Genomic DNA, 21,837 nt, shown 5'->3' with positions numbered 1-21,837 from the left:
AATGGATGTAGCAAAGTCTCTCTGGGATTTGGGGGAAGAAGAGAAACTATGGTTCTGAAGTGGCTTTCTGCCACACCCTGCAGGCCTGTGCCCAAGCACCTGCACACACCGGGCAACAACGGCCGCTACAGCACCATCCAGTGCCGCATCTCTCACTCGGCGCTCACCTCCCTGCTGCGGGACTGGAGCAGCTTCGTGCTGGTGGAGAGCTACTCCTACGTCAAACTGATACAGGGGTGAGTGGCTCTGAAGCAGTCTGGTGTGGGGAACTGGGCATAGGGCCAGACCAAAGATCCAGTTAGAGCAGTATGCTGTGATGGGCCAGAAGCAGATGTCTAGAGGAGAGGATAAGAGCGAGATAAGCAGGTATGAAACCCTGTGTATTCTGAATTGCTGCCACCGTGTTCCAGGTACAGCCCAGAGGGAGAGGGAAACCACCTGGGGGGTTCTGCATGCTACAACCAATGTGTGTTGCTGCCAAGTTGTGTGGGCTGTTGATCTCTGAAAAGCAGGCCTCACCTTGGTCTGACGTGACTGAGCAGCAAGATCTGTGCTATTTCAGCCCTGTCTTAATCCCTCCTCCCTAGTTCTGAGGATCCCACGCCTTCCTCGTTTTATGTGGTGCGGATCATCTCCAAAGCTCCCTGCATGGTTCTCCGGCTGGGATTCCCTATTGGCACACCAGCACAGGCCAGGAACAAGGTGAGAGCTGGTTGGCTGCTTCCTGGGTTAGGAGCAGAGCAAGAAGTTCTGGATGTGGAAGTGGGGTAGATCACAGGTGACACTGTGAGCAGGTATCCTCTAATAACTAACTGCTAGGTTAAGGCTTAAATGGGTGTGAATTTACTGTAACAGAAAGGGACAATTTGGACAGAGCTTTCTGTGTTAAGTCTATGAAAGATCTAAACCGAAAACCTCGAAGAATAGTTGGTCACATGAATATTTTTCCCACTGCTTAATTTAACTGTGGGACTTGAAATGACTCGAAGGTTACCTAGTCTGCCTGTGTGACCAAAGCACAATCAATACCCTGTCAGGAGCAGCAAGTACTTGTCTGACTCATCTGTAAAGACCTCTGTGATGGATGTACTGCATGTTCCCTAGGCTATCAGCTTCAGTAGGTGGTGAATTGCACATGTATATTATATTATTTGGGCAAGGAAGAGTTATTAAATGCAAACAATGCCCCACATGAGCAGTACAGGGAAAGAATGTAATACCCAGACAATGATTTAAAGATCTGCAAGCCTGCTAGATAGGCTTTTATGTACCAAAAGAAATGGGCCGTGCTAGTCAGATTCAGAAGGTGGGGTTACTGTGTGGACTGTTTCTCCAGCTCTAATGGCTGAGACAAGTCGAAGCGTTCCTAGGTAAAACAGTAAGTACGAGGAAAATGTCCTGCTATTAAGTTGTGTGAACCTGTTGTTAGAAGCAAGAGGTTTATCGTTAAACCTGTTAAATTTGTCTTCATGAAAGCAATCTTTGTTTTGTCTCACTTAGCTTTAGTGTTAGATTAGTCTGAGGAGAAGCTGACAAACGTGGGAAGGACCATCTCTTTCAGAGATAATGAACCCAGATAACACTAAATGCTCTGGCACTCTGGAGGATCTGCCCTTTCATGTTTTAAGAGGATCCAGGCTTTGGGCACTGGTTGCTGGGCCAACACGTGGGCTGGTAATGCCAAGTGACAGGTTTTAGGAAGGAGTTCCCTCTGGCAGGTGTAAGTTAATACCTGTTTCACGAAGACGGTGTGAGACAGGCACCATACCCTGCAGCTCTGGGCAAGCTCCAGATGACTGCAGCAGGAGCTATACGTAGATCATAAATGGTATCAAATGGTACCATGCGCAATCTTTTTCTTTTCTTTTTTTTTTCTTTTTTTTTTTTTTTTTCTTTTTTGCCTGCCATAGGGCTGATTAGTTACCCGGTGTGGAGGATGGCAGTAGAACTTTTAAGTTCTACTTACTTACACCTGGTTTAAGGGGAAGGGTTTTTTGTGTTGAGTTACTCAAATTTCCAATGTTTAAGGGAAGGAAAGCACCTTGTACAGTCTGACTTTCAGAAGGCTTTTGGTGAGACTTGATACATGGCACAATGTAGAACTGGAGTAGGAATGGGGTGTCATAAAGCAGAAGCTGTCTTAGAGAACAAGGCAAGGATATTGAAAAAGTGCTCTGTTCTCATCAAAGCAGCAGCTGTTTGTGGTTTCCCTGCCCTTTGACCTGCTACCTACTTGCAGATGAGTTTCCCAATCTGTTTACTAGTCAAAGCTATTTGGTTTTGTCTGCCCTTCCATCCTGCGCGCTTTGTGGACACCTAGGCAGCACAACAGTGGCTAGAAGCCAGTATTAATAACTGCAAAACAGCAGACGTTGGGTTTGGGAGCTTTAACACCATCAGCAATTCTGCATTATCAGTATGAAACCATGAAGGAGACCCAAGTGGCATTGTAGTGCAGGAAGAGCTGTGCTTCACATTTGGATTTGGGGACACTCCTTTCCTTGAAAAAAACATAATAATGATGGGGAAAGTTGCTGAAATAATTAGTGTTGAGGAGGGAGATGGAGACTGCTGTTCTGTTGGCCTGCCATGGTAATGGAAATTAAAACGAGTTGAACAAAGATCATGAAAAGAAACCTAACCATGGAAATTTCAAAGAAACCCCTGGAGCACTGTGGGCATCAGGTGCTGGTGTGCTTAGAACCATATTCAGAGCTGCTAAAAGGAGTAATCAGGAAGTAGTTTTGCAAGTATCTTGGAAAAAATTAAGCTAAAAAATAACCTAAGCTCTTGAAACCTTTTACCATAGAGGTTTGACACATGAGCATGATAGCGGGGGAGCACATCAGCTGTGGGAACAGTCTTGCTCTGTCTTATATGTATTAGTTTACATTTACTGTAGGCTGTTGAGGAGAGGAGGAGGGGAGGAATGAGGGTGGGTGCTCAGACTGCTTCTGTGGAGGAGCTGGCATCCCGTTAATTTGTTTTTCGTCATGGTTATGGAAGACGATTTATTCAGCCTTGAAATCGTATTTGGGGTTTTTTTTGATCTTTCTTTTGCTTTTAAAAATATTTGTAATTGTTAAAACATGGACCTAAGAACCTTGTGTCATCTTGATCTCAGTCTTGCTAGTGCCTAAGAAGTAAAATGACCTTTCACTCCTGCTCATCAGTATATTCAAGGAATGTTCTATTCCTTTTAGTCAGGCTCTTGTTCTGGAAGCTTATTTTGAATAGCTTATGTCTCCAGACAAAGGTGGTCATACTTACCTTTTGCTTTTGCCATGACAGATAGTGGAGGAGTTACGGGACCGAATCTTGCAGCTGCGCTTTCCCCACAGGGTCCAGAGCAAGGAGGCAACTCCAAAAGCAAAGAGGAAAATGTTTGGCAGTAGTTCTCCCTCCAAGTCTCCACCTGTGGCTGGGGCCCAGTCAGCCCTCTCAGACAGACCCTGCCTTGTTGTGCTGCACAAACCATTGGAGAAGCTACTCATCAGGTAGTGATGGAGATCCAGGCCATCAGCACAGCCTCCTTGCCCTGGGAAGTGGGAGAGAGGAGGGTCTGTGGACGGTGCTGCCAGTTGCAGGATGAGAGTGCTGTGAAGCTGGTGCTTGTTGGGATGGGTTTGGGTTGTGTGGCTGGGAATGGCACACAGCCATGTACACAGTGGCACACAGAATGTAGTCTGGGAGGGCTGTGACTTGCAGCGCGGAGCCTTGCTTGACCCGCAGATTTGTTACTCCTAACTAACGTGATGCAAAAGCAAATTTAGTTACTGCTGTCTGAGCAGGATCCTGTGCTGGACTAGCTATGTTTTGCTGCTGGAGGGCTCTGTCCTGAACCCAGCAAGTGGGCGGTGAATCCAGACAGCTCTGGCCCTGAGCAGAACGTTCTTTCCACCTCAGCAAGCCACACTTCTGCCCTCTTTTAGGTATGAGAAGCTGCCTTCTGACTATCGAGCCCCCTTCATCCTCAACCTGGAGCATCCCCCAGTGTCTGGCCCACTTACTATGGTGGCCAATCGTACTGCCTCTTCCACCCTGGCCTCTCTGTCCCGCTACTTCTATCACCAGCGTTGGATCTGGAGTGTCCAGTCAGGGCTGGCACCGGCCGTGCCCATCACCGCTGTAGCCCAGCTCCTTTCCACACTCACAGAGTAAGTTGCACACCTGAATGACGGTGCTTTCTCCAGCTAGTCCTGGGGGTGTGGAGGAAGCAGGGTCGATCTTATTATACACCTGAAGCTGCTGTGCAGAGGGTTTTGGTCCTGTGTACAGCATCTAGAGCTACTTGGACCAGTGCTTTACCCAGTTCTACAGGTGAGGAAAAGGAGAGTCCTGGAAGACATACAAAAGGGCAAGAGGTGTTACTGTGCCTGCAGTATGCTGATCTTCACACAGGCTGTCCTGTGCGAAGTGTCGCATCTCCCCATTCTCTGTGTGTAGCTTCTTTGGAAGGAAGGTGTTAGGGGGTGAAGGGTGTTGTCATTCTTGTGTTTGAGGCTTGCAGTATGGGTAGAGAAGTCCACTGTGTCTGACTGCCTCTCTGTTGCCAGGGTTCGTCTGTCAGAGGGTTTCCACTTTGCATCCAGCGGGGATGGAATTATCAACATGGTGCTGGAGCTGCCCATACAGGTGAGCCTGGTGCTGCAGCGTGGACGCAGTCCTTCGTTGCTTCTTCTGATGTGGATTCAACTTCCTGTGATGGGATTTCCCATTTGCCTCCAGAACACCCCCTTGATGTATACAGGGAGACCTGCCTCCTTCCTGGAAGTAAAGCAGCTTGTGTGTTGGTCATTTTCCTGTCATAATCTGCAGTTGGAGTGCTGCTTTGCTGGGGACAGTGCTGTGCTGGAGGAGTGAGGCTGGGACAGGCTTGCTTTCTCCACCACTGCTGGTGGAGCTGGGTGGTGGGGCTGTGTTGTACAGGGGGGCACTGAGTAGGTGTGGGCTGTTGCTGCTGGCCCGGCTTACGCAGTGTCTCCCCTCCAGATTGACGGCTCAAGTGAGAGCAGCAATGGCAAAGAGCAGCACACCTGTGTCGTCCAATACATCCTCTTCCCGCCCCACTCCACCTCCACCAAGGACAGGTGAGGCTGTTGCCCTGCTCCCAGGGAGGGCTGGCAGTGGAATTACAGCTCCAGACTTGCCCTTTGCAGGCAGTGTGGGAAGAAGTCCTTCATCATCTAGTACATACAACTGGCTGTCATGGATTGATGGCTAGTTAGCTGGGGCTTTATCTGCAAACCTAGGGTTTGTGTGGCTGCTCTCACGGCTCTGAGAGGAGCTGCAGTGGGCTGCTGGCTCTGTGCCATCTTGCAGGACTTATGTCTTTCTTCTAGCTTTTCCACAGATGATGACAACGATACAGAGGTAGAGGCCATCGAGGTGGACACAGAACTGAACCTGGTCACTGAGTGCTGGGTAGAGCCACAGAGCGGCCATGTCCACAGTACTGCTGAAAACTGGAAGCACCTCCATGGCTTGCCCTACCAGAAAATACCTAAAGCGGTGAGTCCCTGAAAGGGATAGGGGCATGGGCTCTTTTGTCGAGGTAGAAGAGGTTTATTGCAAGTGCACTGCAACACTGCAGGTGAATTACTGAGGGCCAGAAGAGATGGGAATGCTGTTAATGAGAGACTGAGATTTCTAAAAGAGGAACTGGGCTACTGCACAGAAAAGGTTTCTGGATTGCAAGGTAGTGGATGTAGTGCTGCTTTGGGATAGGTGGGAAAATACAAATTACTTTGTCAAGAGCCATTCCGTTGGAGGGGAGCAAACTGGACCAGAGCAGGGGTTGCAGGCAGTACTGCAAATGCACCTCTTGAACATGGTAAAAAGAGGCTAAAGGGCTGGTGGAGAAGGAGGGAGCAATGAGTGAGAATAGGGCAAGTCAGGGGATGAGATTTTGGGTGTTTCCTCTCCTTGCTTTTAGACTGTTTTTTCCTGCATTTGAGGTTAATAATCCTGCTGAATACAGCTGAGCCTTGACTGTTTATTGCAGCTCTATCCCCGGGACCTTGCGTGCATTGCCACCATGTTGACCTTTGAGTACATCAGCCAGTTGTGCCAGAACAAGGAGTGGGTCTGCCCTTCTTCAGACACCAAAGCTGCTGAAGGTGAGTCCAGCATGTATGTCCTAGCAGGTTTGATGGAGCAAGAGGCAGCTAGGCCCTGAATGTCTTGGGTCCCATTAAAGGTTTCTGGAAGGTGGAACAGGGAACAGGTATTTTGGAAATGACTTTCTAGACTTTGATGGCTGTGGGTCACTTTGTTGCACTTGTGCTAAGCTGCCAGAGAAATGCCTTCATCCTGGGAAGGCCAAAAAAGCATTGAGGCTTTCTGCCCAGGCTGGAGAAGTGACTAGGTGACCCTGCTTGAGCAGGGGGGTTGGACCAAATGACTTGCAGAGGTCCTTTACAACCTCATCCATTCTGTAATTCTGTGAGAGGGGCTGACTTCTGGAGCGCATGGAAGATAAGCTCACCTATACAGTGATGGGCAGGGTATGCCAGGGCAAATGGTTGTACAGCAGTTGTAAATGATGTGAAGGAAGAGCTTCTCTGTTCTCCGTTACAAGATACGGTTTCCAGAGCAGTTAGTGGGACACTTGCTTTCTGGTGGTCCTGTTCGTGTCTGGATCCTTTGTGAACGTGCCATTAGCCCACAAAGATAGGGAAGGGGACCTTAGGAGGTCTGGTCTGTCCCCTTGAGTATGTGGGAGTTCACCCTTGTCAGGCAGTCTGTTCTAGAAGCTCATTATTTTTTGCTTTCTTGTCACTAGTTCACCCTATCTTAGATCTTTTGTTTGCTTGCCTTGCAGTGAATAACACAGCAGATATTGGGTGGGTTTGAGGGAGCCAAGATCATCCCAAAGGCTGGGGACAGGACCTCAGGGAACCTTGTTGTCTCATATCACTGGCCCCGTGGGAAGGGCAGACGGCCAGGAAAACTCAGGGCCTGGTCCCTGAGGAAGAGGACTGGAAACAACTGCAGGGATGTGGAGACCCTGCCATATGGGAGATCTTTCCCAAGAGCAGGGGGGTCCTTGTCCCCAGCTATGCTGGTAATTCAGGCTGCCTCTGGCTCCCAGCACGGTTATTGCTCTCCAGCAGTGTTACCTGTGGTATTGATGTTCACTTCTTGTCCCCTGGCAACTCTGGACCTGAGCTGTGTAAGGCCTCATGGTGGCTCCCCATCCCTCCTTGTGTGAAGGGGGCAATAAGCCCAGGGAGCTCTTACAGCGAGGTATCTCTCTGTAGGTAGCTCACAACCTGCTGCAGCCTCCAGCAGACTTCGCCCTTTCACCACATTCATTCTTCGTATGCCTCTGCCCTCCCGAGCAGAGGGAGCTGGGCAGCGTTGCTGTGTACCTTCACTTGTGCTGCTTGCACTGTGTCTAGGGCTGGCACTATGCATGCAGAGACGGCCTGGGAGGCTGGGCTATGTGCTGTGCACAGGCATGCTACATTCCCAATTCTTGTTGCAGATCCAGACATGGGGGCTGGTTTTCGAGTGCACGAGATTCCGTTCCAGTTCAACCTCATGAAGCTGTTGCCTAGGTGCCAGCAGGTTGAAATGTTCTTCCTAATGCTGACAAAAGGTAGGTGCCTCTTTACCACCTGCCTCCTCTTGTCCTCCCTCCATGGCTATGGGCACCCTGTCCTGTGTTTGTCTCCCTGTGCAGCGGGCGTGTGAGAGCTGCCATGCCTCTTTCAGTAGCTCAGTGCTATTCTTCCCATCTCTGCCGCCCAGGGCTGTCCAGGCATATTGCTGTTTTTCTTGGGGTGATAGTTTTGGAAGAGTTGCTCTTGAAAATTTTAAACCCAAACTGTTACTCAGTGGTGGCGGTTTCTTGTCTGTAGTCCCAAACATCTCGAGAACAGTTACAGTAGCAGGGTGAGTCAGTGCAGGGTGGCTAATGGTGCTGGAACTCCAGGGCTTCCTCAACACCCTCCAAGTCAGCCTTGCAGAGGTGCTGGGGGAGACTCCTGGCTGTATAGAAGACTTTGCAAAGGGCTGTCTCCTGGGGGCCTGGGCAGGTGGTGGCTGTGGAGGTGCTGTCCCTGAAGCTGCCATGGTTCTGTTTTGGAGCAGAGAATGAGGAGGTGACCAAGGACTCTTCGTTTGTGCCCAATGAAATGCTACTAAACCTCTTCCATGGCTGCCTGCAGCATGACCTCAGTGACCGGGAGATCCCCATGGCTGATGCTGATCATGTGGCTTTCATGGAGCAGGTTCTGCAACGGGATCGTGATGGCCATCAACCCCCCTTCACACTCCCTGTTATCAGAGGTAAGGGCCAGGAGTGTGACAGTAGTGACACTGAGAGCTGGGGTGTTTCAGGAGCCTTGCTTTCAAGTCTCTTCCTCAGCTGGTGTTTCTCAGGTTCGTTTCTCTGTGCTCCCTTTCAGAAGAAACTCTGAAAGCCTCTGGGACCCTGGAGCAGCAGGATGCTTCTGCATCCTATCATCTTGTTGGCAGCAATGGCACCAGGGATATGACTGGCTCCACAAGTACTCTGCAGGTACTGCTACGATGCTGTCCTTCTCCTGAGCCCTCTCTGAAGGCAAGGCAGCAGCTGGTGAAGAGAAGGAGAGTTAGTAGAAGGCTTGAGGACAGATCAAAAGGCTGGTGTTTTCCCCATGCTTGGCAGCAGTTTAAGCTGTAGCCTGTGGTTGAAGCAAGCAGGAATCTGGTAGGGGGTGTGTGTAGTTGCAACTTGCCATGGGCCTAGCCTGTTGCAGCAGCACTGATGCTGTGCTGCATATTGCTCAGGAACCATGGGCAATCACTGCCTGGAGGTCAGAACCAGCCCCAGTAAAGCTGGCTAAGCATCTCCTGGCTATGTGTGCTGTGTGTGCTGTGTTTCCTGAGCCAGGCTGCTCTGAGATTGCTGCAGGGGGGTGGACAGGGTGATTTCAGTGCTGTGCTGACCAGCAGTCGTGGAGGAATTAGCTCTGTGTAGTTGTTACCTGCCTCAAGGTAGGCCCGTGCCACGTGCTGTGAGCTTATCCAGCTTCTGCTTTTTCGTCAGAGCCTTGGCAACACAGAGCTGCTTGAGGATGACGTGACCCTGAGTGACACAACAGGGCCCTTTCCCCCACAGTGGCGGTGTTATGCCAAGCTGGTCAACCCGCAGCACGTGTTCCTGACCTTTCTGCCAGCCACCTTCTCAGGTGAGGCCATCTGTTGTGGGGAGCAAGAGGAGGTAGCAGTCCCAAGCATCCCTCAGGAAACAGCAAAAGCAGAATCAGCTGTGGTAGGACAGAGGCAAAATTGAACAGCAGAGTAGACTGAGTCTTTTTGCACCATGTGGCCAGGAGCAGAGTGGTGCAAAGTGTTAAATGTCTTGCTCTTATTTTCTTGAGCGTGATGCTTCCCACATAGTGTTTTTAGGCAGGGGATGTGGCTTTGAGTTGTTTGCTGGCTGCAACCATTGGACTGTTTTCCCTGTAGGGCTGTTAATGAATGGAGCAAGGAGACTATTAATGGGATGGTCTGGCAGAGTCCCTGCTTCTGGCCATTGTCACTGGTCTGACTTCCACTGAGCTGCTGGTGAAGGCTGGTAGGCTCAACTGGAAGTACTCTCTGGAGCTGCTCCCACGCACAAAATCCACACCACGGCAGGGACATCTGCCTCTAGGGAATGTAGGTGGAGGGGTTAAACTGTTCTCACTGGATAGAGGGTGATTTTATTTATTTCTTCCAGATGTACAGAAGCTGATGCTTGTGGGTTGGACGGACCTCCAAAAGATGAGAGTCGATCTGGAGAGGATAACGTGGGACCTGTCTGTGCAGCGCGAGTCAGGGTTGAGGCTGAAGAAGGGGACACTGCAGTGCGTTACCTACCCTCAGCATAACACCCAGCCCATGGTACTGCCTGCAGGACAGCACCTTGCTGAAGTATTAGTATTAGTAGCCTTGCTATTCCCAGTCTCACAGCTGGGCGCTGCACGGAGTGGTTGGGTGCTGGCTGAGAATGGCCCCTGAGGTTTGAGTAGTGAGGAAGCTTGTAAAACTGATACCTACCTGGGCTGCTGCTGTGAGGGCTGTGACCTCTCAGACCAGGAATGAGAGGCACCTTGAAGGCCTTTATCTCAGGATTGTTTCTTTTGCAGAAGTGAGCCGTGACGCAGGGGAACAGGGTGGCCCTCGCGGAGGGATGTGCATATCTCCTTCTGTCGCCAGAACTCGCAATCTGAGCTAGGCGAGTGCCGCCGATTTCGCTGCCCATTTACATCTACAGCTGCTCTTTGGAATTGTACGAGAGCAGCTTGTCAGCCCACGGGCACACCGTCCTCCCCGAGACATCTTTTTCAGGTAATACCATACTTGATTCCTAATCAGAAAACAGAGACCTTCTTGACAAGAGGCTGGCTGTAGCTGTGCTTTATTTTCTTGGGGGGGTTTTGCCTCTCTGCTTTATATCAGCCACTCCCTGTGCATGCCCTAGGGCCCTGCTTTACTGGTACCAGCGCCATTTGTAGTCTAAAATGTGTTTCATTGGTGCTGAAGGCCATGGTTCCTCTTTTCCAGGTCCCAGTCTCTGGAACGTCCTCCTACTGCTGCTTGGCTAGACCACAAGCATAAAGAGTTGGTGAGTTACTGCACGCTGCTGCAGGAGCACTCCCACCAGTGCTATGTGAAAGGTGAGGAGCAGAACAGTGGGAGCTGAGGCAGGGCTGGGGTTGGGGCTGGATCTGGGATCTTCTTGTGTGAAAGCAATGTCTCATTTTTCTAGTGAGCTTACACTGAGCAAAGGGAGGAGCTGTAGGACTTATCCTCCCACCAGGAGGGATTTAAAGATGCCTTGGTGCGTTCCCTATGGGCCTTGCATAGGCTGTTCCTGGACTTGGGGAGGGTACCTTCTGACATTTTCCTCTCACCTTCAGGGTGGCCGATCCCTAGGGCACTCTGGGATGACACAAACCTAGGCTAACCTGTAGGATTAGGCATCCTGGCTGAGTCTTGTCTCCCAGCACCTGCACTGGTTGCGAGTCTGTGTTGGAACTGGGTGAAAATCTATACGTGGCTATTCCCTGACTCCCATGGCCTTGCATCCTTGCAGTGGGGCACTCAAACACTGTGTTTGATCTGTAGGGCTGTTCAAGAGCCTTCAGCAGTCACACAGCATCAGCTCCCAGGACCTGCTCACAGCCATGGACTACTGTGAGGAGCTGCTCCAAGAGATTGATATCACCAACTTCCTGCTGACGGTGTGCAGCCATGTCCGCTCATTCCGAGAGAGCCACCAACATTTCTGTACACATTCCAAGACAGCCAGCTTCCAAGTGGGCAGCATAGAGCAAGAGGAGGAGCAGAGCTCTAGGGAACGGGGTGTCTTGGTCTCTGAATCAAGGTAGGGGCCCACCTTGGTCTTGCTTCTGTTCTAAGCATTGGGCCATGACAGATCTTTCTTCAAGCATCTTCTACTGCCTGCTAGAAGAAATGATGTAGGGCAGGTTCTAACAGAGCCATATGTAAGAACAGTATTTCTGTGGGATACCCAACGTGGTATGGTGTCCACCAGGGCCTTCTCTTTTTTATAATCTCTGGTGGCATCCATCCTTTTGCTTTCTCTTGTAATCTTAGCTCATTACTGTCCCATCTGTCCTGAGCTGGAGGGCAGTCTATCTCCAGGTAACCCTAAGACTGGACAAATTACACATCTGCTGCTGCTTGATTTGAGTTTGCTATTGACTCTGGTGAAAATGACAGGCTTGTTATCTTTTTCTAATGAAGGAAGTGTGATTTTTTTATATTAAAACTCTGGAAAAAATATCACAAGGGAGATAGCAAGGCAGAATCGGAATATGCTTGATGTTAACCTTCCGTCTTTCTAATCCTTAGGGTATTTATGAGGTTTGTATAGCTTCTGGAAACTTATGCAGGGGAAAAAGTACTCTACTGTGCCTTAGTGTCTGTCAAAGCAACACCCTCTTTACGTTTTTTGTCCTCTGTTTGCACTTGACTATCCTCAGTTCCTTTTATGTGAATTCACTAGCATTTGTTCGGAATCCCCAGTCCTATTTCTTCTTATACTGCAAGTCATTGGGATGAGACTGTGGTTTTGAAGACCAGTCAGTGTTTGGAAAGTGAGATGACTTCTTCAAGTGCTACTTTCCCAGAGAAGAACTGTGGGAACTTTTTTTTTGTTTGTATGATTATGAATCACCTATCCCAATGCAGACTGTATAAACTTTACTGAAGGATGTACCGCTTGTGACACATTGCACCCAGATCTGCCATTTGTATTACTAATTCAAGTACCTGGGAGTACTTTGACTAACCAGCATCCCACTCCCCACATTGCTTTTTCTGAGTTTTAGGGACTGATTCTGTCATGGAGCTGCTGAGTAAGTATGGGCCTGAGCTCTCGCTGTGCTGCCAAGATACTAGGGGTGCTGGCGTGGTGGTATTTGCTGTGAGGTCCCCTGGACTGGGTGTTGGTAATTCAAATTGATCCAGGCCTGTCCCTACACTCAGCCACATGTCTCTGTTTCCCAGGGTGGATGTGTAGTGTGGTGTAGAGTACCTGGCAGTGGGATCAGCATGGTTAAACTACCTCAGGTCTGGCTTCAGACAGCCTGAGCACTTATGTGGGTTAGTGGGTGGCAGGAGGATTTCTGCAGCTGTAGGGGTGGGGGCCGGGTAAGTCACGTGTGTTTACGCAGATGAGGGTGGGGAACTGGAGGTGGGATGCTTGCAGGGTAGATAATACGATAACCAATCTTGTTTCTTGATTTGCCTGTCTGATTCGTGTCCACAATCCTGTCAGTGCGGAAATGGAAGACTACAGCGAGCAGACTCCCATAACATTGCTAGCCCCACAGAGGAGCCAAAGAGCAGTGTAGGTACTAGCTGCTGTTCAGAGTTTCCCCTCTCCCTGCTGGAAATTGGGACAGCCCTGCCAGGCGCACCTGACCTGCATAAAATTATCCAGGTGAGGAATGTGGATGCTCAGCTTTGCTCCCGCAGGAGGGGGTGGAGTGGAATGTCTGCTTCACCATTGGCTTTCTCTTTTAGGAAAAATTCCTGGAAATTGGAAGCTTACATTTCAAGCCGGTGCCATCAAATCCTCACTATTTCTTCTATTGCCCACCCTCAGTCCAAGAAAAGAGGTAGGCATGGTGCTGCCTTGGCAGGCACCTAGTCCTTGTGGGGGGAAGTAGCTTACTTGGTGTCAGTAGCTTTACTTGGGGCTGGCAGGTGCATGGGTAGACTGAGCCCCTGGGGGCCCCATCAACAGCCTGCTGCACTGCCTGGCATGGTTCTAGTATCTGCCCTTCCTCTCTTTGTCTCAGGAGGAGGCATCTCGGGATCAGCAGACAGGAAAGGCAGTGAGGACATGGAGGGATCAGAGGCAGAAACTGGCAGCTGAGGAAGGTAATATTTGCTTACTCTGTCCTGGAGAAGAAAACGTCTGTAACCTTGCTGTGGTGATGCCTTTCAGAGTTTGGCTGTGTCTGGTGGGGTCCCTGGGTATGTGGGCCTGGTTTGCTAACAGGGGACTGTTATCAACAGGAACTGTGTCAGGGTGCTGCATCGCCACAGAGAGTGACCCAGAGCTGGAGGTGGAGTACCGTGAGAAGCTGGAGCATGAGTTCCCAGACACAGATTCCCTCTCAGACTCCAACACAGTGAATCAGGATGATGACTCCTTAGCGTTTTGGGAGGGGACTCACTCAATGAGCAGGAGCTCCTGGAGCAGGAGATGCCCCCGCTCTTTGTGCACCTTACCTGCTCAGTGAAGCTACGTAGCACAGCATAGCTCCATGCCCGTGCAGTCGTTGCCAACTTGTCTAGGTAAGAGCAAGCCTTGCTGTGAGGTTAAGGGCAGTAGAGCTTTTGTCAGGCCCCTGCTGGGTGAGCAGCCCTGGAACAAACATGCTGTATCCTAAACAGCAGTCCCTCAGACCAGCTCTCCCTGTATGGAGACCCCCTGGATCTCCCAGCATCAGACAAGGGCTTTTTCACCAAGTCTCCCCACTTGCGTGGGATTGGCCATGGAAGGTTAAAAGAGTCATGGAGGATGGTGACTTTCTTGAACCTGTTGGGTTGTGGGGACAGCCACCTCTTGCAGTCCTCTGTACTTGCCATCAGGCTCTGTATGTGTGTAAGCAGAGCTGTTTGTTGCTTGATTCCCTTTGTCTGTGATTTCTGCTCAGGGGAGGTTCTGGGCTGCCTGGAAAGTTGCCAGGGCTTGAACACCATTGACCTGGGGGACCTCTGTGTGACCCTGGACAATCTTTGCTGACATGCCCCTGGAGATAGAAGTTGTGAACGCAGACATTCTGCACAACAGGTAGGTGGAAAGAGGCCCAGTCACTAACCAGCCCTCTGCCTTCCCTTCGCAGCCAGACAGTCTCCGCTCCTCTCGGTGTGCTGAGGCTCAGGATTCTCCCTCTTGCAGAGCCTGCCACAGCCCTAAGAAAACTAAAATTTTTCCAAGATAGGCTCACCTTCTCTAGGGGTCCCTTTTTCACTCTCTGGAATCTGTGTCTGTTTATCCTCTCTGGCTCAAAAGCTGATGCTCAGCCTGCTCGCTCTCTCCTTTGACAGATGCACCTCAGAGAGCAGTGTGTCCTTCACACGCTCTCCAGGGCAGCCATCCTCTTTCCGCTCAGATGAGGATATCATGCACAACTTGGAACGGCTCCCGTCCACAGGAGATGAGAGGTATGCCACTGCAGGTGTAGCGACTCCCTCATGGGTTCCATTTGCTGCCTAGGAGCTGCACTGTGGCAGCTGCACGAATGAGAAGGACTGGCTGGTTAGTTCTTCTCCTCTCTCTTAGGCACCCTGCACTTTCCAACCTCCCTGGAGTGCACAGGCAGGCTATTGAAGGCGACTAGAATGAGGTAAGCCAGCCTTGCCTGCTTCTTGCTTCCAGCTGAAGCAGCGTGGCCACAGTGCACAACTGCTGCTGCACGCTTCCTAGCCTGCCCCAAGCTGCAGCCTTTGCCAACTGAACTGACTAGCAGGCCTTTCTGGTACCACGCAGGCCATTGGCCTTGTGCTCCCCAAAAGTGTGGAATTACCCTGATAAAATTCTTACTGCAGTTGGGGTGGGACAGGTAGAGCTCTCTTCTAAAGGCCTTTTCTTAGGTATGTAGAAAGAGATGAGAGATGTAGGTGACGAGAGGGGCTGCTGTCATTCCATCGGGACTTGGACCAGAATTGGGGCAGCTTTGCAAATGCAGGTCACCTAGGTCTTGCTCTGTGTCCTTGCTCTGCTCAGATCCGCTGGCTCCTGGATGATGAGATTGTGTCTGCCCTGCGCCACTCACAGGTGATCAGCACCTCAATCCTGCACCGGGTGGCCACTCACATCTATAACTCCAAGGGGCGGCCCAGCTGCCACAGCGAGGTAGTGCTACTCCAGTTTGTCTTTGGACCTGAGCACTCTCTGGAGAAGTTCAAGGAGGTAAACAGAAAGCCCTGAGGCAGCATCATACACTTAGCTAGCAGGATGCTTATTCTTCCCTGTATTGCAGGAGTTCAGAAGAATGGCTCTGCCAGGCTACATGCTTAATGCCGAAGGCAGTGACTACCACTACATCTCCATCAGCCGCCTGCACTCCAGGCGGGCAGCTCCAAACCCTTCGGGGGCACCCTGCTTGCAGCAGCCAGCTGGAGGGGGCACCAGGACAGTCCTGGGCCAGGCAGGCCAGGAGGGGAGCAGTGAAGCAGAGGCAGAAGGCTCCGAGCTACACCATGCAAGCTGTGTCCTCCCAGAAGAAGCCCGGGGTCTCTGGGGGTGGCCAGAGGGTGAGACAGGCATCGTGCCCAGACACAGGAAACCTCGTAGGCGGGGGCAGCCACACACAGGATGAGGTGAGAAACACTGAGCTGGTCTGTTGGTGGCATGGTGTGGGACACTGGTAACAGAAGGTAGAAGGTTGCCGGAATATGATGGGACATTTTTCGGTGCATGTTTTTCTGGTCATTTTTGCAACCTTGGCTTGTGTGCAGGTCCCAGGAGAAGTCCTAAGCCTTGAGCAGAGCAGAGCACCTGGCCATGACTCCCTGGAGGAGGCAGCTCCAGAGACAAACCATACAGTCACTGCCATCCTCATCCTCTGAAAAGGGCAACAGTGAGAAATCACTATTGGTGACACCATCTGCAGCAAGCCTGGCTGACTCTGTAACACAGGGTAGGGAAGGTAGGAGCTGCGATTGTGGGCAGGATGTACCTCAGCCTCAGGAACTTTTAAGGGAAGAGGTCATTTCTGGCTGTGGCATACAAAATATGGCTGCTGTTCCTGTTTCAGTCCCTAAACACCAGAATTGGTACCCAGGACTGTCGGTCTCTTCCTTGCCAGGGTGCTGGCAATTCACTTCTTAACAGTACCCAGAGTACTAGGCTGTGCTGCTGCACTGATATCCCTAATGACATGAAGTTCCTGGGGACTCCAGTAACGGCTGCAAGGGCCCCATTCCTCAGCACTCTCTTCTTGGCCTGTGGTGTAATGTTTCTCCTGCGCATGGGTGTGTGAAGGGGCTTAGCAAATGCTTTTATGATCAGATACTGTCTCTTTGCAGGCTCCAGCAAGCAGCGTCCCAGTCGCGTGCAGAGCCTCGTGTCGAGCCAGGGCAGCATGGACTCCGACCACCTGGGTGAGTCTGCCAGGGTAGGGGTGACCAACGGCACGCAGCCAGACACTGGCAGTGACATAGTAGTGCAGGGGTGGGGGACGACTGTGTGCCTGGGCTGGGGTGACCCCCTGTGCCCTGAGGACAGGGCTTGTGAGTGCTCTGATCTCCCAGAGCCTGCTGTGCCTGGGAGGGAGGCTGGCTTGCCAGGCCTGGACGACGTGAGGATACATTGCAGGTTACGATGGGGGAAGCAGTGACTCGGAGTATGAGGAGGCACTAATGAGCGACCAGGAACCCAGATGTCCCCTCATGCCGGATTTCTGGCTCATCATAAAAATCCTGCAGGACCGAGTGGAGGTGTATTACCACACACGGTAAGGAGGGTCCCCTATCTGGCCACTGCTTCTCTGTAGCAGGACCTTAATGCCACTCGGTCATCTCTGGACAGGATCTCCTCCCTGCCCAGTGTGGGTGGGGAGCTGCAGGACTGGACTGACGCTCCGTAAGGGGAAAGCTGCCATCCTTCCTCACTGCGTTCCTACTTGCAGCATACAGGGACAGTCACTGTCCAGGTGCCCTGCTGACCCCTCTCTCCCCTTGCTTGTAAAGCAGCCTGAGTGTTGAGAAGGCAGCGGCAGTAGAGACAGAAGAGGAGCAGCCAGGGGAGTGCCAGAGTCTCAACCAGGTGGTGGTGAAGAAGATCAGTGAAATCTGCAGGGTTGTCAATCAGGTAACAGATCTGCAGAGCTGCCAGTTATGAGATGGGACCTCTGGAGGTTGTCTGGTCCAGGCCCAGCTCAGAGGAGGGCCTGGGGAGCCAATTCAGCTGGTAGAGCTTGGGGGTCAAAGGAAAAGGGACACAGCTAGCCCTAAGCCTTTCTTCTGTGCTGTCTTTTGCGGGCTGTGCAAGCGGTAGAACCAATTTTTTCTTATGCTTTGCAGCGCTTGCTGCTGCAGGACCTGCATGACAGCCACATATGCAACTCATTACTGGTGGCAGAAAGTGAGGAGGACATCTGGAAGAGTGAAACACCCTATACTTCATACAGGCAGCGTGTCATGCCAACAGACGGTATGAATACTCCCTTGGCCATGTCTCAGCAGCAGTGCTACTGCCTGCTCACGAGTGACTAAAAAGATGGTGACTTCCATGCTCTGGCCCCAGCTATGTCCTACATTCTTTGTAGATTACTCTGTAGAGGAGAGCTACCAGCCCCGGGACTACCTGGCTGCCACCATGCAGTTCATGCCGGGGCACTTTGCTTGTGATGTTGTGTGGAGCACACTCATCCACGTGCATTCACGCCTCAAGATGGGCCCCAACATGGGGGTCTCGCGAGGTGCGTACAGCCCAGGTTCTCTCTCATTTTGTGTGTCCAGAGTCTGGCTTCTGGCCAGGTTGGCACACCAGAGACGGGTATGTGGGATAGCTAACGTCCCAAATTGCCCACAGCTATCCAGGCACTTCGCTCAGTGCTCAACGCCTTCTCTGTGGTCAACAGGAAGAATATGTTTGTCTACCAGGAACGTGCCACTTAATCTGTTTTTCTACCTCCGGTAAGAAGCCAGCGTGACTTGTTGGCCTGACCCTGCCCTGCTACATGCGTATGCCAGAACCGAGGGCTCCTTGGGGCAGAAAGTGTCTGCCCAGCCTCAGGGACCCTGCTGCGAACCAAGCAGCAAATACCTGATTTCTGATGAGTCAGTCACATCAAACCAGGCCCCTCCTGCTCTCCCTGTGCTAAGACGTTACATGAGAGGGGAAAGGATAATTTTTTTGAGGGAGCCAGAGAGCAATTTTTCCACAAGCTCCATATAGTAAGGACTAATCCCCAAAAGTGCACAGGGGACAGCAAGGAAGACGTGGATCTTCTGTGGAGGTATGATGCTGTTGCCCTTGAAAATGGAGGCTGACTTGTCTTTCTCCTGTATTCAGACTGACTGAAACCACCTACAGTGGGAAGGTGTGGGAAGCAGAGAGCATCTTTAGTCCAGCATCTCGCTCGCTGGCACTGACACGCAGCCAGGAGCCCATTTACACTGAGGATCTAACGGTGAGTCTGCTGTTCTCTGGGAGTGGATATGGGTGCTCTTGGTCACAGGAATGGAGGGAACTCAGTAGGTCCAGCAGCCTGGATTTTATGTAGGATAAAACTTACATTGTAGATTTGTGGAGTTGGGACAGCAGTGGGTGGGTTCTGCTTGACCTTGCTGACAGCCCAGGGCAATGATGGAGCTAGAATGCACATGGGAGCTGCTGCCACGTGGCTGTTTTTGCTTCTCCAGGGTTCTCGTTCCTCTCTGGATGCAGCCTCATGCCGTAGTGTGGACTCTGCCCGCCCTGTGGGACAGATAGACAGACACATCCAGCTGATGGTCCATGGTGTTGCCCCAGCAGGTAAAGTGTTACAGCACCTGGCAGCAGATGAACTGTGCTGATGTGAAGCAGAGCAATAGAACTCTGCTCCCTGCCCTCTTTGCTTGAAGAGCAGAGAAAATATCTCTCTCCTCAGCAAGCTGCTCTGCCTTAGCTCAGAGCTGTTCTCCGTTCTTTCTGGATGGGAATGTAGGAAAGGATCCATGGCCTACGATGAAACCTCCTGCAGGACTGGGTGGCTTATGCCAACTTTCCCAATGCAAGAGGGCATTTGTCTTTGCCTGCTGTATCAGCGTCTCTTGTGATCGTGAAGGGTAGAAAAAGATACCTGAAGAAATTGGTGGTGGGGAAAGACATGTTCCCTGTGGGAAGTGATTGTGAGGGTGCTGCATCTGAACAGGCAGGGAGGGTTGGCTGTGTCTTTCTTACTGGATGGAGTGAAAAAGCTGCGTGTACCTCTGCTTACTTGTCAGGGCCTGAGATCACAGATGAGCTGGTGAAAGTGCTGCGCAGACGCCTGGATGAGGCCACCCTGGATATCATCACTGTAATGCTAGTGCGGAACTGCAAGCTGACCCCAGCAGATGTGGAGGTACCTCACCGGATATCTGCTCTGCTCATCGCAGAGCCTGTAATACTTTTTGACCTGTCTTAGCCTCTCCTGACCCAGGGAAGGGAAGGCCAGGGTGGTGTGCTGTATCCCATTCCCTGCTCTAGTGCTCGCTCAGGCTAAACATTCACCAAGGTATATGCTGTGTGGGTGCCAGGGTAGGTGAGAGATCCCGTTTGCTGGGGTTGCAGCGTGGCAGGGCCCTCCCTGTGAATACCCCTGGAATAGCTGCCCACATCTGTCTCAGGGTGCTGTCTATGGGCCTGGGTTCTGCCCACCACACTCTCCTTCGCCTAGCCGGCTGGTGTAATTTCAGATCTGTATCAGAGCCCCAGGGCATTCTGTTTAGCCCCAGCTGAGTTCTAAAGACTTGTCTCTGCAGTTTATCCAGCCTCCTGGGATGCCACCCACAGAGGTCCTGCAGTTTGCACTGCCACCCTCTGCCTTGCCTTGGCTGCATGCAGTGGCCTGCTACCTGCGCCAGAACCTGCTCATCTTTCTGCACACCCCAAAGTACACGGACAGCAACGTGGAGCACCACTTCAAGGTGAGGAGGGCTGTGAGCCAGGGCAACGGTTTGCCCAGCTTCTGCCTGCTCCTGGGGGCATTTGTTGGGGCAGCTCCATCGCCGTGTTCCCAGCTCTGCCATGTAGTGTTAGGGATGAACTGACACTGAATACTGAAGCTTGGAGGAGTTTCACAGGACTGTAAGCAGTTCCTGTTTGGACTGGACTTTCACACAAGTGGTCACTTGCTGTGCAAAAAGCAGCAACCACAAAGCTCATGCCCACAGTTGTTTCCTAGGAGCATGGGAGAAGGTCCCCTTGCAAAGTTGAGCTTGGCTCGTTGCATGGCGCTCTCAGATGTAAGGACTGAAACATCAGGATTAATAGAAGTTTGGGAGCAGCTACCCACCCCCTCAGCATGGCCATGGCAAAGATAGAGGGGGAGGCCAGATGTGTAGTGCTGTATAACTCTGCCTAGAGCTGTAGGGGGTTTCTTCAGCCCAGCAGTGGTGAAGGCTGTGCAGGCAAATGTTTTAAGTAGGCCTGGATTGTTTGCTGCACCTGGGGATGAGCTCTGCAGACATGTTGGCTTCTGCTTCCAGTTAAGACAAGTTCTCTAATCTCTCTTATTACTTGCTCTCCTCAGCACTACTTCAACCACAGTGGGAGCATCCCTGATCAGGATCTCTATCTGTACAACAAGCCAGGCGGCCAAGGCACTGGTGGAAAAGGTAATCATGCTCAACTCTTTTTTTTTTTTTTTTTTTTTTTTTTTTTTTTTTTTTTTTTGAGTTTTCTGGGCAGGGGGCTGCGTGTTGGGGAGCTGCTTCCCATGTTGGAGAGCTCTGAGTGGCTGAGGAGGGCTGGTGCTGGGGTATTCCCTCGATGGCTTGGAAGTGGGCAGGGTGTGTGCTTGGGGGACTGCACACCCTTGCATGTGTGGTGGAGTGAGTTAAGGCGTCCCACAGAGCAACTTGCTAAGCTTGGCCTGTTGCTGTAAGAGCAGTTCTAGGTTGCAGTAGCTGTGGGGCAAGACACAGCGAGACCTCAGTAAGTGTGGGGCACAGAGGCTCAGTGGGGCTGGAGGTGGGATCAGAGACAGTTGTTGCAGGAGCCTTGCTGCGAAGGGGCAGCTGGATGCAGCGTGTAACTGAGCATGGTCTGTGAGGGCAGTGTCCTTGCTCTTTTCTCCAGACTGCTGGAGGAGGGATTGGATAGGGCCCATCTGCAGCAGGCTGTCATGTCATGTTTTGTCCAAGCCATGTGGTCTGTCACCTGGCCATCGTGTGTCTTGTGCCCCTTGTGCACTGTCTGAATGTTCTTCTGTTGTGTAGGTACCATGTCGGACCTTGTGCAGCACCTCTTTCCACCCTCCCACTTCCAAGGTAGCACCTGTGGCTCCAAGTGTTACTTCAGTTCCCTCTCCTGCACAGCTCCCTGGCCCCTTTGGTCCCTGCTGTTCTTGTTTTCCTTGTGTGTGGCTTCAGCTCCGACTCCTCTGTGTGTTTGTGTGTGCCTGTCTGTTTAGCTGAGCCTCCTCTTTTCTTGCTGGCTGGGTAAATGTGCAAACAGAACCTGCTGCCTCGAGATGGCAGTTCTGCGGTCCCCAGCTGCTGAGGGTCTGTGTGCTGCCCTGTTAGCTTGCAAACAGTGAACTCCAGAATCCTGCACCATTTTTTCCCACAGGTCCAACCAGGCATCTACTCCCTGAGCGAGACGGGAGTCATGATGCTTCAGCCGTG

The 21,837-nt window shown here is 51.5% G+C and overlaps 1 protein-coding gene across 1 annotated transcript in view; it reads left to right on the top strand.

The window, feature by feature from the left end:
• The window catches only part of SZT2 (SZT2 subunit of KICSTOR complex), a 60,570-nt gene that overhangs the window by 17,200 nt on the left and 21,533 nt on the right, over positions 1–21,837 (top strand). Inside the window, 49 exon segments of the mRNA XM_037403561.1 lie at positions 84–236; positions 588–702; positions 3,292–3,497; positions 3,933–4,157; positions 4,557–4,635; positions 4,993–5,090; positions 5,343–5,511; positions 6,005–6,119; positions 7,490–7,603; positions 8,098–8,295; positions 8,415–8,527; positions 9,038–9,179; positions 9,713–9,727; positions 9,730–9,876; positions 10,122–10,154; positions 10,157–10,234; positions 10,237–10,263; positions 10,266–10,323; positions 10,540–10,652; positions 11,104–11,362; positions 12,782–12,804; positions 12,807–12,946; positions 13,030–13,110; positions 13,281–13,326; positions 13,329–13,372; positions 13,374–13,389; positions 13,528–13,662; positions 13,665–13,765; positions 13,767–13,809; positions 14,172–14,248; positions 14,250–14,308; positions 14,566–14,682; positions 14,801–14,864; positions 15,245–15,430; positions 15,501–15,791; positions 15,793–15,840; positions 15,979–16,056; positions 16,058–16,169; positions 16,549–16,623; positions 16,838–16,976; positions 17,212–17,332; positions 17,545–17,674; positions 17,790–17,942; positions 18,056–18,154; positions 18,535–18,656; positions 18,889–19,000; positions 19,453–19,571; positions 19,972–20,136; positions 20,742–20,826. Of these exon segments, the coding sequence (XP_037259458.1) occupies positions 84–236; positions 588–702; positions 3,292–3,497; positions 3,933–4,157; positions 4,557–4,635; positions 4,993–5,090; positions 5,343–5,511; positions 6,005–6,119; positions 7,490–7,603; positions 8,098–8,295; positions 8,415–8,527; positions 9,038–9,179; positions 9,713–9,727; positions 9,730–9,876; positions 10,122–10,154; positions 10,157–10,234; positions 10,237–10,263; positions 10,266–10,323; positions 10,540–10,652; positions 11,104–11,362; positions 12,782–12,804; positions 12,807–12,946; positions 13,030–13,110; positions 13,281–13,326; positions 13,329–13,372; positions 13,374–13,389; positions 13,528–13,662; positions 13,665–13,765; positions 13,767–13,809; positions 14,172–14,248; positions 14,250–14,308; positions 14,566–14,682; positions 14,801–14,864; positions 15,245–15,430; positions 15,501–15,791; positions 15,793–15,840; positions 15,979–16,056; positions 16,058–16,169; positions 16,549–16,623; positions 16,838–16,976; positions 17,212–17,332; positions 17,545–17,674; positions 17,790–17,942; positions 18,056–18,154; positions 18,535–18,656; positions 18,889–19,000; positions 19,453–19,571; positions 19,972–20,136; positions 20,742–20,826 (5,438 nt within the window).

Source organism: Falco rusticolus, chromosome 11, assembly GCF_015220075.1.
Source record: "Falco rusticolus isolate bFalRus1 chromosome 11, bFalRus1.pri, whole genome shotgun sequence".
Taxonomy (NCBI): Eukaryota; Metazoa; Chordata; class Aves; order Falconiformes; family Falconidae; genus Falco; species Falco rusticolus.
The sequence above is the reverse complement of the archived record's forward strand: the minus strand, read 5'-3'. Positions and strand labels throughout refer to the sequence as shown.